We start from the raw sequence: 18619 nt of genomic DNA, 5'->3' as shown, positions 1-18619 counted from the left end.
CCACGGATTAGGTAGTCTATTGACAGGCTAACTTAACTTTATCTATCTGTCGATACACATACCTAAATAGACAAGACCTTTGTAGGTCACAATATCACAAATGGTATACTTACTCGTATTAATATAGCTAAAAGATGAAGAGTTTTTTCGTGTGCTTGGAGAGGAATCCTTGAATTCATTTCGCTTACTAACTAAGATGTTCTGAGTAACCCAGTGATAAATATGAGATCCTACATATAAGTATGAGTAATAGGTTATACTACCTACTGCTAAAATGAAATCATTAACTTGTCACATAACATTAACATCACACCGGATATGCAATTTCTTTGGATTCGAACCATCCGGTTTTTTATATCCAAAGGGTAAGAGGTGCTAAGTGAAGGCTGGTTTAACGATCTTCTTGTTTGGGAAGAGATGACAAGGTAACTCGTTAACGAAATGTGTCATAAAACCATTTGAATGTTTCATTTATGATTCTGTTACGATCCGATGGAGCAATAACGATGCAGTTGTATTTACGTAGGAATAAATACTTTGATTTATATGAATATAGGAAAAATTTGATATGGAGAGTGTATGTGTACCAAGAATCAAAACTGGGCATGACGAAACTAAACAATAAAAGTTATATACTGCCGTTCGAACTGAAATAGCTTAGTAATATCGATTGCTGTCGTAAAGTGCTTACTGAACCATTAAAACAATACAAAACCGTCACTCAAAGCATCGGAATATCTGAAATGTACAATAAGAGCTATCGAGTGAATGGGAATTCGTTGATCTGAATGAGTATGGGCCATAAGAGCGCTGTGTGCCAGCAGGCCGGGCGTCTATCACGTCGTATGGCCGCTCGATGCGTCTTATTACACCATTATCGCTCGTATCACTCATAAAATGCTAATGAACGGCCGTTTCGGACCAAACATCCGAGCGCGAGATTCAAATGACGATACGTAGGTAACTTGAAGTCGACGGTTCGTCGGAAACGTAATCGCAATCGTTCTATGCGCTTTCAAAACAACGCGTAACACGACCGACTGAATGGCCGCGAGATAGCTGATGTTTTTAAAAGCTCTTTTATTGTGCGGCCAGTACGTACCGCACCGAGCGCTTACTTACGATACTGCATTTTAAACTTTATGCTCTATAGAAGCGAGAATAAACCGGCATTATCTACATTACTGTGATTCATTGGACAGCGCCTAAGATTATTACACCAGCCGTGGCAGTTGTGAGATGATAATTTCACAATTAATTATACTACAATAATAACGGCGTACATTTTCTAAATTTACGTGGGCGGTTCAGACATTCAGTGTCGCGTTCTTGTGAGACGTTTTTTCTAAGCAGAGAGTTTAAGCTGATTTGTTGGATAGATTTTTCTTACTAATAAGCGACGTAATGTTATTTATATTTTCATAATAATGCCACCTACCTCTTATATCAAAGCATTAGTATCTTTAATATTTATCGGATTCTGTGCTATTCGGAAATAAATTTATTTTAAGGGCTCTATTCCTCGCTTTATCTTACTTTAAGATTTTTCCGGTGTGATCTCCCAGCTATCTATAAATTTTAACTATCCCCTCGGCGGCTACAAGCGATAAAGTCACGGGAGTACCCACTAAATTTAACTGAACAATATTTAGTTACTCCAAACCGGTACGTGACACACGATCCGTAGGTACAATAACAGTTTTTTTTGTGACGCCTCAGGAACGTTATCTGTGACTGATGGAGTCATTTTCAAAAATAAAACGGCCTCTCCTCTCGCCATGAGAATGTACGTCTGTACGACCACTTCACATTAATATATTATCAAAATAACGCTTTCTAAGCCCCGCGAGCGCCGACGCCGCGAGCTTATCTACTACACGAATACTCACAAATAATAATAGGAAATGAAGTGCGTACTTAGCGCGTTAATTTGGAGTTTTAAACATCCTGTTGTAGTATTAACACGTGGGCTCCTAACATAAATACTGACTACGAAAAAAGTGTAACATCGGGCAATTATTTTTGGAACATTGTTGCCTAAAACAGCTGATACAAGCATTCTCGGAACATCGGTCGGCATTTATCATAAAGAAACCTTAGATATCAAAGCGCTATATCGACACTGAAACTAGCATATAAAGCAAAACGAATTCTTTTAACCGAGTTTATATTTAGCTTGATTAAAACATCAGAGGCGAGTGAATTAATCCCGGCGCAGTGGGCGGCAGACTGCACTTATTTATTTGTGTCGCTAACGTATGTATTTCAGACGTGGATTAAATGGGAAAATCCTCGCTGAAAATTCGCTTTTCACGCTCTTCGGAAAAAGGACTCAGTGTTAATAGTTTAGAGCGTATTTCCGCGTGAGTCTAGTAACAGTTGCGCCGTTCGTTTTGGGCCGGCGCGGTGAATGCACATCCGCTGCAGACTTTGTATAATTACGCCCTCTGGGATTCGTTGTTTGGACGCACTGGCGCTAGCTAACTACATATAGGTAATGCTTCTACTAGTGCCCACAATCCTCAATACTATTAGTCGCGCGCTCGCGGTAAAGTCTAGTTTACGAATGAACTGGTGTAACGTGACCTCTAGATTTATAACAACTCTGTGTAAACGATAAGACTTATACTAGTTCATTTGAGCTTTGACTTGTCCTTACTTGGTAAGCGATTGAAATATCACTCCTGAAGGCTATATAGCCTTACATACATATGTATAAACGTAGTTTCTACTGAGGGCTGCTGTTTGTTTTGTGTCGTGAACTCTAGTTTGTGTTTTAAATTAGATTCGTGATTCATTTTCATTATGTTGATGGTTATGTCTGTTAATTAAATACGGGTGTGGCAACTGTGGCACTATAGTGGCACATACGTAGCATTTTACTACGAATACGTTGCGGATAAACGGGGCTTACCTTATAAGTCGTGAATCGTGAATAGGAACTTAACCCTTAAATGCATGATTTTTTGTATAACTTTTTAATAAATTGAAATAGATGTGTCATGCTGTATAAAAGTAATAAATGTGATTTTGGATAGCTGCATATTGAGCCACGGACCATCAAATATACGATGCATATATACTTCATTATGCATTTAAGGGTTAAGACATGATACCGGTTTGATCTCAATACAAACAGATATTAAGATAAATCGTTATCATAATTATATTCTACATCGTTAAATGAGTCGCTTAACTTCCTTCAAACTCGGGTCAATCCAACTGTCAGATTTTGCGATTTTGGTATTAACAGAAGGTATATAATAAGGGTAGATATTTCCTAACAGGGTCGAATGAATTTACTCGAGTTTGAAGTTAAGCGACTCAAATACACTTAAACATTTATATGTATATATATGCTAGAAAACCTAACCATTACTGCGTATAATTGGCGCCGTCGAATTTGCGTCCCGCAATGCATCCTGATGCCATCGGTCGATAGCATTATCATACATAAGTAGCATCATTTCTAACATCACGCGATTCTAGATCCAAAATCCTTCAGTGTTAGGGATGTAATTGCTTGCTGGACATTGCAAAGAGTTCATGCTTTGGCCAACCTGGCGAGTGTGAGTTGACACGTCTCCTGTAGCAAGTTTGGTTCATTTAGGGGTCTTTTAGCCGGTCTGGCAAGGTTCATTGCTCATTCAGTATGAATGCGAGTGACGGGCTGGCTAGCATACGGAACCAGTGCCTGCTACCGAGAACGCTTTGCAACTGTGATACTTACATGGTTTTTGAGATAAATCTGTTGTGAGAAATGCTTTTGTAGGGAGTTTACATGCTGGTGTAAAGTAAGTAGAAGAGGTACTTATATGGAAAATTTCTACGAGTTTTGCTAAGTTTTAGAAATTAGGTACCTCTAACAGCTAATTAATGTATCACTTTACCATATTTATCAAATTTTAAGATATACATACACTTTTGTATTCGTTTCTTAAGAGTCCCCGGAAAAAAATTTAAAGTGGAAAAGTTACTGCCTTGGGTGAGACTATCCAGAGGCCGTGAGTTCAAGTCTCACCCAAGGCAGTAATTTTTCCACTTTTAAATTTATTCTAAGCTTAATAGCATCGATCGCAGACGTTTCTGCTTGTTAAAAAATAATTTAGTCCCCGGAAAGCTCGGTTCTCCACACAAACGTAGTTACACTCTCATTTTATAACAACTAACTAGATTGCACTGAAACTTTTTACTTAGATAGGTATACCTATACCTTATCCTATTGTAAGTACTAAAGGTTCTAGGTCTATAATTAGTTTATGTAGCTTCAGATACAATAGTAAAAAAATACAGCGAATTCTATTTCGTTTCTTTTATATACTAGAGCTATGTAAACTAATTACAGATCTAGATATACCTCATGTCATTGTATGTGCTAAGTTTAATTAATACAATCCAACACGCAGTTTTAAATAAAATAAGAACGAAACTCCGTTTGTATGGGAACGAGAAATTCGGCCGAGCTTGCCGGGGACTCTTAAAATCAATACAATTCTGTAATAAATTGAACTCATTCATAAGGAACTACATTTGAAGATTGAATTAGATGCGACATACTTACAAGTACCATCTACTTATAGTACCTGTTCGTAAAATATTTCCTTACAAACCTCAATGTTTAAGTTTTTCTTACCTTTCAAACGCTAGATGGAGTTAGAATACATAATAATGTTTATTATATATACATATAATATGTTTATTATATTTTTATATGGACATGATTCCTTCATGTCCATATAAAGGTACTGTAAGTACAAAACAAAATTCTTAACAAAAAACAAGAATTCGTTACAATGTTAGCGAGAGAAAATAAAGGAGGGAAAGAATAAAGGTGTTTTCAAATAGATTTCCTTCAACAAACAAATCCACCTAGCTGAGAACTTTTCAGTTTTAAAACTCTTGTGTTCCGTTCTCTCGAGAGATAGTTTTTACGATATTTCGAAAAAATAAAACAGTTTTACGTGGATTTTTTTGAACTTCAGATATGATAAAAATAAGACAAAAGTATTTACCATAATTCCAAATAAGGACATAGTAAAAAAATTGCCGAATCTTATAAAGCCTTGGGTAGGTACACCTATGTGTTAGCAGTTACGATAAATATTTCTCTTTTTACAGTATTTATGTTTGTCCCTTTTTTTCATTAGCAAATGACCTTCGGTCATATCTATTGTTCGCTTATTTTAAAAATTCCGTATTTCTACTGTGAAACATAAATGTGGTGGCATTTCTTAAACCATGCATTTGGCAACGTATTTTGGCAACACGCCAAATGACTGAAAAGCTTTTACATTTCTTATTTGACGTTACCATATCTTCTCTTATTGGGATGGGAAATTAAATCTTTTATTTTATTGCTAAATTAATCTGAAGAAATTAGGTACTCAATTGTATACAATACCCATCTATTGTTTGTATTTGGAATACATTTAAAACTTTGATAACAATCCTGTATTTATTCATCGATATGAAGAAGTAAATACTTCAACCTTAATTTAAGGCAGCATTATGGGCTGTCCTACGAAAGTAGGGGGCAATAACCGCAATTTGGGCCAATGTTATTTACCCTCCCTGCAATTAAAACTACTTATATCGTCATCGGATGACAGATACATACTATGTACAAACCTACCTACGTATTATGTAAGGTCATTATATGTATATTTTGTATAATGGAAACATTGAGGCTAATTAAACCAAGCATTATTCGTATCCGTATTATAAGAGCTTATAACCAAAGTATATAGGTACCACATTTCGACTATATAACAATATTCGCATACGCCATTCCTCTTCCAAACCCACAGATGTGTCGTCAACGATATCCTTTAACCTTTTTATCTCGTATAAAGTCATCAATTTCAATAACAACTACCTTTATATGCACAAAGTATACGCTTGTATATAATAAATAGCGTTTTATTGCCAGTAATAAATGTACAATCTTCAGTGTTACACTGTTCTTAAAATATAGGTCTTTATGTATAGTTACTGTTATCTTTGATGGCTGTTATACAAGGAGCATTATTATGATTGGATTATTTATTATTGTATTGAGTTTGACATATGAGACGTGTATTCAATGTGTATTGTATGAACCTACAAGGTGACGGTTTTTGAAAAACTGGAAGTAGGTACTTGAACAATAATATCTTTAGACAATTAAATAGGAAAGCATTGAACTAATACGATTTTTTCCATTAAATTAAAACTTATATTTAAAAGTTCAAGTATCTACATATTTGCCTTTTAGTCTAAACTACTATATGAGAGTTAAATCACAAATAAACTAAGTACCTAAACGTCAAAAAAGTGATGGCTAAATATTTATAAGTATGAAGCCGAAGTTTTACTTTAAAGTAGGAATTAATACATACGACGGTACGGTACCTTGCTTGCTTGTTTGCTTGCGGGTGCTTGGTAGGTGTTAGGCTTACTTAGCTACTTTTGTATCAATCTAACTTCATTTTAAATACGAAATTACCGTGACACTCAGACATAAGGACACAGACACCTATTAATTATATTAAACCGGGTCACTCACGTGTTAGCTCCATAACGAGAACCTTAGCATGAGTGACCAAAGTCACTAAGCAATAAACTATGAAACAACCCATACTACGGTAGTACTATTAGTTATTCTGTGCCCATACAGTCAAATTTAACGAACGCTTTAACGTTGATATACGATTTGGTGCAACTATCCTTAATTAACCTAAGCTCTGAACAAGCACAACAAGCGACAGTTAAATATAATCCCGGCTTACATTACAGGCATTACAGCCATGTAGCCACGGATGAGTGTAGTTACTCGGGATGAATAAATCGTGACGTCAGTTGCCGCACGGGATCAAAGATCGTTTCACTTCAACTCTCCAATGTACTGAACGAACTCTATTAGGGTTGTCAAACCAGTGACTACCGGTTAAGGGGAAAGTGGACGGCCGTTTCTCCATACAAACGTAGTCCCCATTTTCCTCTCTAGATATTGACATTATGGAAAATATTTTTATAATTTGATGTATATTAACTATAGCTATGTCCCTACGTTTGACTTTTTTCGATTTTTTGATTATTGTTACAATTAGTAGCGAAAAACCTAACCTAACTCTTATAATAATTAAAAATTCGAAAAAATCTAACGTAGGGTCATAGCTATGGTTGATATACAACAAATTGTGACAAAATATTTTCATAATGTTTATATCCAGAGAGGAAAGCGAGGACTACGTTTGCATGAAAAGGCGATTTCGCGCGGGTCCTCCACTTTCGTCTTAATTACCTGTCCTTTTATGTATGAAAAATCATGAAAATCTGCATAGGTTTCGATGTAATTTCTTTGCCGGTTGAAACCGAGTTTACACCTAGGAAAATATGTCATAAGAGGCCATATATATTATAGGTAAATTATTATATATTATAGGGCTTATAGGCTAACATATACCTAGTGAATATAGTGCAGATAGGTTTTCTGTTTAAAGTCAGCAGTGTATTTAGATATGACTTTCCAACAGAAATAGGCACCAATAACAGTATTTTAGATTAGGTCAGGTCAGTTAGTTTATGTTTAGGTAATTTTAATGCAGGGCGAATTTAGTCCTTCAGCAAAAATCCTAATGTATAGCTACAATATATGTATTTGTTTTGAATAAGTCCGTGCACGGTAAATGATTGCTTTATCCGATAATCGTAACAAACATAAGCCTGAATTTGAGAATAATATTGAGCTTGTTGATTTAATCAATGTTGATTATACAAAACATCGCTATAAATATCACATACAAATAGTTAATGATAGGTTTAAAGAAATAATAATTTGTTTTAACCCATCGTCGGCGCGGGAACACTAATCATTTGATATTAAAGCGATCATCGAACACGTAACACAACCGTTACCGACGTTAACACATTCGAAACCAACACATGTGCCAACCCTGACCAATGCCAATGTCCTTTAGCGAGCACAGAACAACATTGTGATGATTTAACTTGCGCGTGAGTGAGCAAAAAAGTCCTTTCCGACCAAACGAGACCGTGAAATATTAGTCAGGTTCCTTTCATGCGGCTACGCGCGCATTTGCAGCTATGTAGGTAGTTTTAGTGTTGGTAGGAACGAGTCTTTCGAGTCTACATTTGAAGAACTTGAACTTGTTTTTACGACTCTGCGCTAAAAAAAACCGAGTCTTAAGTCCCGAGTAAAGTCCTTTAAACGCAACTCAAAAGGATTCCAGCCTCCGAATCAAGACTCCGTCGACAATTTAGTAGGTTTGATCTAAATACCAGTAGCAGTTATTAAAAATAAGCGTTATTGTATGATGTAGGTACTAAGTCCATGAATTTTACATGAAGACAATGCATTATATTTTTTTATTTTTGTAAAAAATGAGTGTTCAATGCAAAGCACTGGCCTCTACAATATACTCTCTAATAAGATGAAAAGCACCCGAGTTTTGACTTTCTCAGAAACCGAGTCGAGTCTAAATGCAGAGGACTCAAAGGACTCGAGTCTTAGAGCGTTTTCACATTGTCCGATCCGATATCGGATGTCGGAAGGAAGTCAAATGTAAGAAATGTATGTGTTTCTCTGTATTTAAATATGCATCTAATAAATCATTATTACTAAAAAACGATAAATAACGCAAAAAAGGCGGACTTAATGCCAATGGCACTCTTCTGTATCTGTTTTTGTCATAGGCGCCTTCCGACATCCGATATCAGAAAGGCGCTTCCGATAAATTTAGTCATGTCGGAGCCCCCCGTCAGCTGTCGGACCGATAATATTTGTTTGTTTGCGTATGTGTAGGCATAATACTTGTCGTAGTCTGCGTGACCGCTAAAGACGGCGCCCGGGCGCGCCCCCGCGGCCTGTCAACGCGGATGTCCGATCCTACATCCGATATCGGATCGGACAATGTGAAAACGCTCTTAACCAACACTTAGGTAGTTCGCCAAGTGAGCTTAAGAGGTGTATAGTCTTATTTTTCTACTTGTATTTATAGAGGAGTTGTGAGAACAAAGTATAACTGACGGTAGAATTCGCATCCCAGTTGAAATTAATCAACTTTTCTTGAAAAGTATAATTATGTATACTGCAACATGCAAAATAATTCGACCGTGTACTGTGTAGATACATAACTAGGTACCTTCTTTTTCTTCTTCCTCGCGTTTTCCCGGCATTTTGCCACGGCTCATGGGAGCCTGGGGTCCGATTGACAACTAATCCCGAGAATTGACGTAGGCACTAGTTTTTACGAAAGCGACTGTCATCTGACCTACCAACCCGGAGGGGAAACCATACATAACTAGGATAGGTACCTAATATTTTATAGTTTAATAAAAAAAATACTGTCATGAAGGCAAGACCCTAAGAATAATCTTTTTTTTTCAGGAATATAGATTCGAAATTTCCTATAATTAACCGAAAATAAATGACACGAGGATTGAAAATAAAGAAAATTTATTGCATCAAGATTGTTAAGCACCTATAAATTTTGTCAAAAAACTTTCTCCTCCCAAGATAACATGCTCTTGGAATAAATCTCATATTAATGACCTCTAACGCGATAGGGTCCCGTTACTGGTATTAAAATTAAATAGTTTAACGTCTGTTAAATATAAACATTATAAACAAAAATTACAATAATTTATCATCTGTTATAATCTTACGCCATAGTGTTGAAGTTATTTTGTTTAAATACAATAAGGTACTTTAAATCCAGTTAAGTGGCCCTTTAAAAGCTTTAATGTATTTAATGCTACTTCACGCGATATCTGAGGAATGTTGATTGGGCCTTTTGGCACAAAGAAAATCGCACTGAGATATTGAATGTATTTTAAACAAAGATTGAAATTTCTATACCCATATTTTATATGATAAGTAACCGAAGCATTCCTACGTGTATTTCAAGTAAAAGTAACTTTATAAGTAAATTAATTTGGTGCTACGTGCCTAAATTGGTATTTTAAAAATATGAAATCTTCCGGTTTTGACTTAAGGTGACATTTGGATGTCAACGTTGTCGCTGTACCTATCTGTAAATTTCCTTGATAAAATGACTGACTTTCGCCGCCGCATTAGGTTTCTACTGTCATGATTCAACCCGTCACTCATTTTGTCAAGGAAATTGACAGACTGGTTGAGACGGTCGCAATAGTACTGCAGCTGCAGTTGATATCCGAATGGCTCCTTTATCGTTAATCCCGTTTTCCGAAAGCGCGCGAACTATTTTAAGATGGAGTCCCGAACATGACCGAGCACAGCCGACTATTTACGACAATTCGCGACTTATGGCCCATAAACCGTTCGCCAACACAGGAATTATGGAACCCTTTGACGCTTTAATGCGTCTTAAATTGATACCTAATACAATTCGGGGCTTAATTTCGACGAATTATTAGGCCGTATGAGAATCTATTGTCTGAAACAACCGTTTGTATGTCACCTCGCTGGTCGCGTCGGCTTTATATTTATATTAACGTCGGCGTTACTTACGGGTGCGTCTAATGAAATGCTAATTAATTTACTCTGTTACAGACTGGTTTTCATAATTTTCTCTAAACCACCCTTAGCGTTAAGCAATAAGCCTACTATAAATAACGTTCTTATTGGACGAAACTTCAGTATTATTTATTTGTAAATCGGGCCCTTAGCGATCCGGCACCATTAATCAAGCGACGAAACAGGTTTGTACAATGCTCAAAGGTACTCGGCCCGAGTTAAATAAAATAATAAATAAGGTAGCGGCTTTCTGGGAGATTTATATCTGAGATAAAAGTGAGCCAAGTCGTATTGCCACGGTGGCGTTTGGCGTAGACGTATTTACTTGGCTGTATACATATATGTATCGTCTGACTACACAGTCAGCAGATAGGTATCTGTACCTTTGTCCTTTGGCTATCCAAATAAATACGTTCTTTAGTTTTGTACTACTTAATTTAAACACATTAAGTAGTATATAATTAAAGAACAGTGCTTTTAGAAACACGATTTTTTTTATCTTATTAAGGAACTATGTACTTGAATAAATCTTACCTAAAATTAATCCTAACAAATTTAAATTTGTTTTTTTTTTTTACTTATGACCTTTTCCCCAATTTTACACTGTAGTCCTGCGTATTTGAAGTATTCGGCATATTTTCTAGAATACCCCAAAAAATTACTAGAAGACATGACAAAAAGGCAGCTGTAACGTCCTAGCCACGACATTGCGCGACTGGCTTCGGCTAAGCGAAAACCATTGGTGGGAACGAAAGGTCCGATCGCAGTATCTCGTTCCAACCTATGGTTGTCGCCTTAGCCGAAGCTAGTCGCGCAATGTCATGGCCAGGACGTAAGACGGGATGGGACCGAGCGAGAAAGCCGCGCCGTGCCCATGTCGCCCGGACAGCGACAATGCCGCTCTTATTAATGCGTGTCGTTCCCCCAGATATACGCCTTGCCAGATATGCGGTGTTTACGCCTTAACATACTTTTTCGTTTAAATCCGTTGCCACAAAAATTGCCGCCTTGTACACTAAATTACTCAAATAAAAAACAAAGCATCTATATAAATAGACACCTATTGTTTTCACAAAAAACGTTTTATCAGATTAGGAACGTTCCTCGAAATGCAAATAAGGCAAACTTATTGTATCCTGTTCAATCTGATCTCTATCAGCAATGGGAAAATGTTCCCATTAAAAAAGAGCGTTTGCAGGTACTCGTAACTACAACAAATCACACCGACAACAATACGGTGGAAAATAATGGAAGCCAGCTGACGGGAGGTTCCTTGCCGTTGCCATGGCGACCGAGGGGTGCCCAACCTGCCTCGCTAACATATCACCGACCCCCATCAACCGGCCCAACTCGCCCTCCGTCGCACACAGATTTAGACCCTACCACGTAAACCGGAATGATGCCGCTTATACGTCAACGATCGTCACTTACGACCTTACATTATAATAGATCGTGTTTTGGGTTCCATCTTTGCTTTTTAAAATTAGAATGGCTTTTTCTATCTCTCTCGCGCGCGTGCTTTTGGCTATTTGTTCTCGTCTAACCGCACTTATATAATTATCCCATTTTCTATTTATGACATTTTAAACAGTTTTTAAGTTTTTGTTGAAGTAAGCGAGGACCGTAAATGTTATTAGGGCCGTAAAAACGCAGTTTGGGTAATTTGCGGCACATGTAAATGTGGTAGCCGAGCTTGGGCGAGTCGCATGATTTATACGCACATGCATATTTTTTTAATTACGTGCCCAGTTTGAAAATTTAAAGCATTATGAGGTGAGTTGCTTATCTACAATGTAAAATCGGTGAGCAACCTTTTTACAACAAAGTTTTGGTAATGGAACTCTACTTACCCTCCACCTAATCATTTTAACAGTTTAAACAAAGAACTGCACGGCATTTATCTTCAAATTTACTGGAATTTTTCAACACTGAATACATTTAGCTTAATGTCATACCAACTGTTTCTCGCAAACGGTCAACAAGCCCAGTAGGTAAAGTATAAGTCTTAATGACTTCATTATAGAAATCAGATGGTTAAAAATGTGTTAGAGCTTATTTTTACGTACAAAATGTAAAAAAATGTTTTATTTTATTTACATTGATCAACGGCCAATTCCATGTCTAATCTTCGTCACTTGTTTTTCAACACGTCTCTACTTTAGCCACGGAAATACATTTTCTTAATGTTAAAGTAATTAATTAAATTGATAGTTGTTGTCCGCGAGTCGTTCATTTATTCTCCGCTAGCGCTACGAGCAGGTAGAGGGAGGGCAGCTACAGCACATTCCGGGAGAATGTCGGCCCGCTATTAATTTAACACGCGACGGGACGACCATTTATCTTGTCTTATTTATTATCTGACTCGAAAACCAGTCCGGCCAACCTTTGTGAGAACATTTACCTGTCTATGTAGCCCCGGCTACGTGAGAATTAATAAGATGAAATTTAATCGTGGATAAGGATTACTACTTCGGTGTGTTTCTGGCCGGTTAGATTTATGACTAGGGTTGATTTCACGGATTCCTCGAATCGACTAAAAGAACACCTTACAATGCATTAGAAAGTTGCGCAACCCTTCTTTACCGTCTTTTTTAGGGAACACTATTGTCCATTTATGGTCCATTTGTTCTTAACCCTTTCCGTTACTTTTTGCTTTACTCAAATTGGGTTTTGTCCCGGCCGCACCGTTTAACGGTCAGCTCGGATTTTAGCGTTAGTGTCGATCCGTTTGTCATTTATTACATATTTCTCTGCCTATTAAATTTTAATATTTGATCTACATTGCGGTCGGTCACAGTAGCGCAGTAACTCTAAAATTAACTTTAGTACTGCAATAAAATATCTATTAATGAGCCATTAAAATCTGAGATGGTATAAAGTGAAATTTTATGGTTATTTCTCATCCTCAAGTGCAGTTGTTGTTATCAGCACGGTTTGAGGTGATCCTTTAAATGCAATTGCGATTGTGTTTTATATAAATATGTAATCAAGGTATATTGTAACAATTTTTTTTTGTTTCTTTTCAGGGCCAAACGGTTGTCCGCGACGGCGGGGCCGACAGACCTACACGAGGTTCCAAACGTTAGAGCTAGAAAAGGAATTCCACTTCAACCACTACCTGACGCGCCGGCGCAGGATAGAGATCGCGCACGCGCTGTGCCTCACGGAGCGGCAGATCAAGATCTGGTTCCAGAACCGGCGCATGAAGCTGAAGAAGGAGCTCCGGGCTGTTAAGGAGATCAATGAACAGGCGCGCCGCGAGCGCGAGGAACAGGACCGCATGAAGCAGCAGCAGCAAGAGAAACAGGCCAAGCTCGAGCACCACGGACACCACGTCACGCACCACCACGATCCCATGAAGATGCCCCTCGACAAGGGCTCCGGTGACCTCCTCAAAGTGAACAAGGTCCCGACGTAAGGCGTCCCTTGCTAGCAAATCCTGACTGATTCTGTATCATATAGTGTGAATACATGAATGCGAGTGCGTCTAAGGACGGCGGACTACGTTAGTCGTTTCGTATCCACTAGTTTGTATGTTTTGCGGCTGATTTAGTCGCCTCGTTGTGGAGGCGTGTGACTCTGTATATGTTCCTTTAGTGCGGAGGCGGCCGCGGGCCCTAGGGCCCCGGGCGGCGCGTCGTGGACAGGCTGGTGATGTGCTTTAAGCATTTATTTTGTTGCCATAACCACACATTGTATTGCAATAATATTTTACTAAATTAACAAAATCGCTCTAGGGTTTACACGGAGCCAGGGCGATAATCGGTATTGTTAGTTAAGATTTTAAATCTGTGAATCTCATAGTATTTATTGCTACCACTTACTATAATCCATTATGTTATATTTTTTTATTAATAGATATATTCTGTACATTTTGATGTATATTTTATTATTTGTCCGCTCTCAGTGGACTGTTATGTTTTGTCGGTCACATTTTTTTATAATTGTAAAATTTGTTATATTTATCAATTGATTTCAAAAGGGTTGTCTCCTTTCAGTTTTTGACCAGTTGTGATTCACATCAGTAGTTAGGATCTTGAATTGTTGTTTATTTGACTTTATGTTTATAGGTACATAGTGCTAGATCTGCTGCTTGGTCATACCTATTGCCTATATTGTTTACAATAGTACATATATCTTCATTCTTTATTGTATATACCTTCATTATTAATTCCATGAGAAGGTAAAATAAATATTTAGTAACAAAATACGTATCGAAGTACAATTGCAAATAGGTCTTCGTCATTAGTTGGTACTAACGTTATGTGTTTGATCTTCGGACCTGATATTGATTCGAATTAGGCTGTATTTTTGATAAATATAGTCGAAAAATTCCTTGTCCATATACTCAAAATAAACAAAATAAAGGTAAACCAAAATAACGAACAAAAGAAAATGACTTTCAAAGTGTTGTCCACAATCAGGAATCATCTGATGTTCAAAATTATATACGTAACGATGAAACATATAATAAATAGGTAACAATAATGTGACTAAATATAAAATTTTACACGTAATTTTAAAAGTGGAGTAGAATAAGTGTATAATACATAGATAATAATAGGTCCGACTTTGTATGAATTATTGATAAACCTGTATATCTAGAGTACATAATATCTACATGCGCTATTTAACATTATCCGATTGCAGTATTTCTACTCATTTCAAATAAAAATAAAAAAGTAAAACGAAGCTCAAAATTCCATTAATTAACCATCTTTTAAACCGCTTTTATTTCACTCTCTTAATTTACAATTTCGTATTGTGCCAAAATATATTTAAAATAATTTATAGCATTTCTCACCACTCCATCTCACTCGCTTTTATTTTTGCGAAACCTCGTGTATCAAAATATGTATCTGTTAACTTCAATACGTAATCCGAACAAAATTAGATTAAAAATTTAGTGTTGATAGTCACCATATACGTAAATTAAATGTCAGGGTAGAATAAAATGAAAAATAGTGAATAAATAACTGTATGAATCTGAATTCTTCGCTTATCTAAATTTTTGATAGATCATCTCGCAATATCTGTCCACTTGTATTATTGGGGAAGTTGTATATCTGTAGCTAAAGCGGTTACAGATTACGAGTATATGTCGTGATATCATTAGGACAAGATAAGTCGTCGGTATATAGGTGTAAATTCTGCGACACGGAAGAGACGCATATTTAGCTATTCTTTAAGTTATTGGTCAAATTAGAAAACATGTCTACTCAACCTACCTGAAAAAAATTCTCAAAATTATTATTTTTCTAACATGATTCTTTAAAAGAAGATTTTCTTGCAGCGACACGATAAAAGTGGTTGTACGGAGTCCATTTTAGCGTTTAATCCCTACAAAGTATTAAGTAAAATATTAATTACGGCATCTTAAATTGTAAAAATATTATTTTAAGCGAACAAAAATCAAAGCTTTTCTATTATTTATTTTGTCAACGGTGTGACAGAAAAATACTATTGGTTAAGATTCGGTTGGATTACCATCCCTTAATATAAGTACATTTCAAAGGTTATTCCAATAATAGTTTCCTGTAGACTGGAAGAAAGTGACCGTGCGGAGGTCAGTCATTAACATATTATAATTTGGTTATATTTTAAGATTGCATTAAATGCGTTGATGTCTTCAGGCTGATAACGGAGGCAAATTTTAACGAAACGCCATAAAGATTGTCATTTTACAAGGATCGTTGTATTTTCGTTAAAAAGTTTTCTAAGAAACAGCTTGTTGACCTTCGTGCAATAATTATACAACAAATATCCTTTAACCCTAAATAACCCATAGTCTTCGTCTAAGGTTGTCGTTAGTAATAGAACATTATCTCATTCTAAACTAAAAATCGAGAATGAAAATCGAACAAAATGTACTTAAGTAACTTCGGTATAAGTAGGCTTTATAAATTATAATGCATAGGTAATAAATATCTTAGATATCTGATGGTTAGTAACGATTAAAAGCGCTTAAAATTATTTGGTATTGTTCGCATAGTGCAAGGACAGTTATCAATCTAGTACAAAGACAGATACGCAATTGGTTAATCTATGTTATGTGGTGCTACCGGCCTCCGAGTGAACTTAGATTTCGCCAAAATATTTCAAACTCAATGCAGTCCCAGACAAAAAGAGTCCATTGTTTGTCTGTCGGTAATATTGGTATACTATTCGGAATGCACGCAGAATTCATCAGACCGGACGTACACACTGCAGGTCTATTATGGTCGCGGTTTTATGGTTTGTAGCTGCGAATAACACAATCTTACTCTCGCACTTACATACCTACTTGTAAGAATAGGATTTAAGTCTTATCCACAACGATAAAAATGCGACCATACAAGGCCTACTGAAAAGTTACTGAGCTAGACACAACGTGTGTATACGAATTAAATTGTTGCATTTTTTAAGCCGTTAAGGTTTGCGTTTATTCCGTTTGTAATTGTTTTATTGATATTTAATGGGAATGTGCAAATTAGGAGCCGTTCGCGAAGTTATAAGGAGTACAGCTTTGTAATGGTACATTTAGTTCCGTACAACAATAGGTAGAACTTGTAACATAGTAACGATATTAACGTGTATGTACGTACGTCCATTGATTTACGTCGGGTTCACTTTATTGTTTCTGCCTCGTAAAGATGTGTAATTCATATGAAACAATGAGCAATTTGCTAAATAGATTACATACATACATTCGTCCTCCATCGGTAATGCTGTCTTGCCATTACTAGTATTCGTTAGTACGTAGGTAGGTTTCTGTTTGTACACTGTGAAGTACCTTGTATCCTAAATAAGGTTCAGTTCCATGTTTTGTTACTTTTAAATATCGTTTGGGAAATGTCGTTGAAGATATTTCGTAGCTTACGTTTTTATTTTTTATACGCAGAAATAATAAGCTATTACTTCAAATTCATTGTATGACTCTTTTGTTATCTTACATAGTCACGAAATTATATTTCTATTAAGTTTTCTGATTGTTATTCAACGTTTAGTACCTATCTGTGCATAAATAAATCTTCCGTTAAATGTTTTAACTCTAAAATAACGACTTCCCTTTTAGTTTTATATAAATACTTCAATAAAGTTTTATCTTAACATAACTGTAGCTATGTAGTGAGTATGTATCTATATCTATATTTTTGAAAATAGTAGATATTTAAAGCGTCTTAAAATAACTGTAAATATTCGTGAAAGTTTTATGTGGCGAATTATTTTCGTTTTATACTTTTGTTTTATGTTATGTAATGAAAATGTGTCGTACTGGGACCACCATCATAAGTAGACGCTTGCATCCGAAATAATTGAAAAGGAACGGGTGTCTGGTTATGTTGGCGAGTGCAGGGACGTTGTGACTGTGTCGTGGTAAATAAGCAAATAGTTGGGTGATTGTATATGAAACCCGCATTCAATATTGTAATATTAATTTCAGAAATTCAAGAGAATAAAGAGTTAATTAAAACATGATGGCTATTTAATTTGTATTCTTGTGTTCACCCTTCGTAAACGTTACCCTACGAGAAACAAAGATCTGGTTACAATGACGTAAAATACTTATAAAACATATTTTTTTACGTAGGTACCTATATGTAGTAAAATTCTTATGTTTACAAGGAACCTTTTTACATAACCCTCTATCAAGGCAAGCTCGGCCGAATTTCACCTTCCCATTCAAACGGAGTTTCGTTCTCATTTTAAAACTACGTGTTGGATTGTAATTAAACTTTGCACATACAATTACATGAGGTATATCCAGGTCTGTAATTAGTTTATATAGCTCTAGTATAATATATAAAACAAACGAAATAGAGCAAAAACAAGTTTTGCATGAAAAACTTAAATTCGCTATATATTTGTTACTATGATATCTGAAGCTACATAAACTAATTACAGACCTAGATAATTAGATATACCTGATCCTATTGTAAGTACAAAGTTTCAGAGCAATCTCAGTCGTTTTAAAAAGACAACGTTTTAAAAGAGGTACTAAAACGAAGGCCGCAAAAATATCTGACACGATCTTATTTGTAGAGCCTTTGAAAAGTACCATTTTATTGCAGGTGAGGTGACTGTACCTACCTATGTACTCGTAGCACCAAAATCTGTAATATGACAAAGTTTGAGGCTCAA

At 36.2% G+C, this 18619-nt stretch overlaps 1 protein-coding gene across 4 annotated transcripts in view; it reads left to right on the top strand.

Moving 5' to 3' along the window:
• Positions 1 to 17951, top strand: part of LOC134751114 (homeobox protein abdominal-A homolog) — a 50576-nt gene extending 32625 nt beyond the window's left edge. For all 4 annotated transcript variants that reach the window (XM_063686495.1, XM_063686479.1, XM_063686486.1 and 1 more), the window contains exon 3: positions 13525 to 17951. In XM_063686495.1, the coding sequence (XP_063542565.1) occupies positions 13525 to 13916 (392 nt within the window). In that variant the 3' untranslated portion in view covers positions 13917 to 17951. The remainder of the gene's footprint in view (positions 1 to 13524) is intronic.
• The last annotated feature ends 668 nt before the right edge of the window (positions 17952 to 18619 follow it).

The sequence above is a fragment of the Cydia strobilella genome, chromosome 2, assembly GCF_947568885.1.
Source record: "Cydia strobilella chromosome 2, ilCydStro3.1, whole genome shotgun sequence".
Lineage (NCBI taxonomy): Eukaryota > Metazoa > Arthropoda > Insecta > Lepidoptera > Tortricidae > Cydia > Cydia strobilella.
This window is presented reverse-complemented; position numbering and strand designations above follow the sequence as displayed.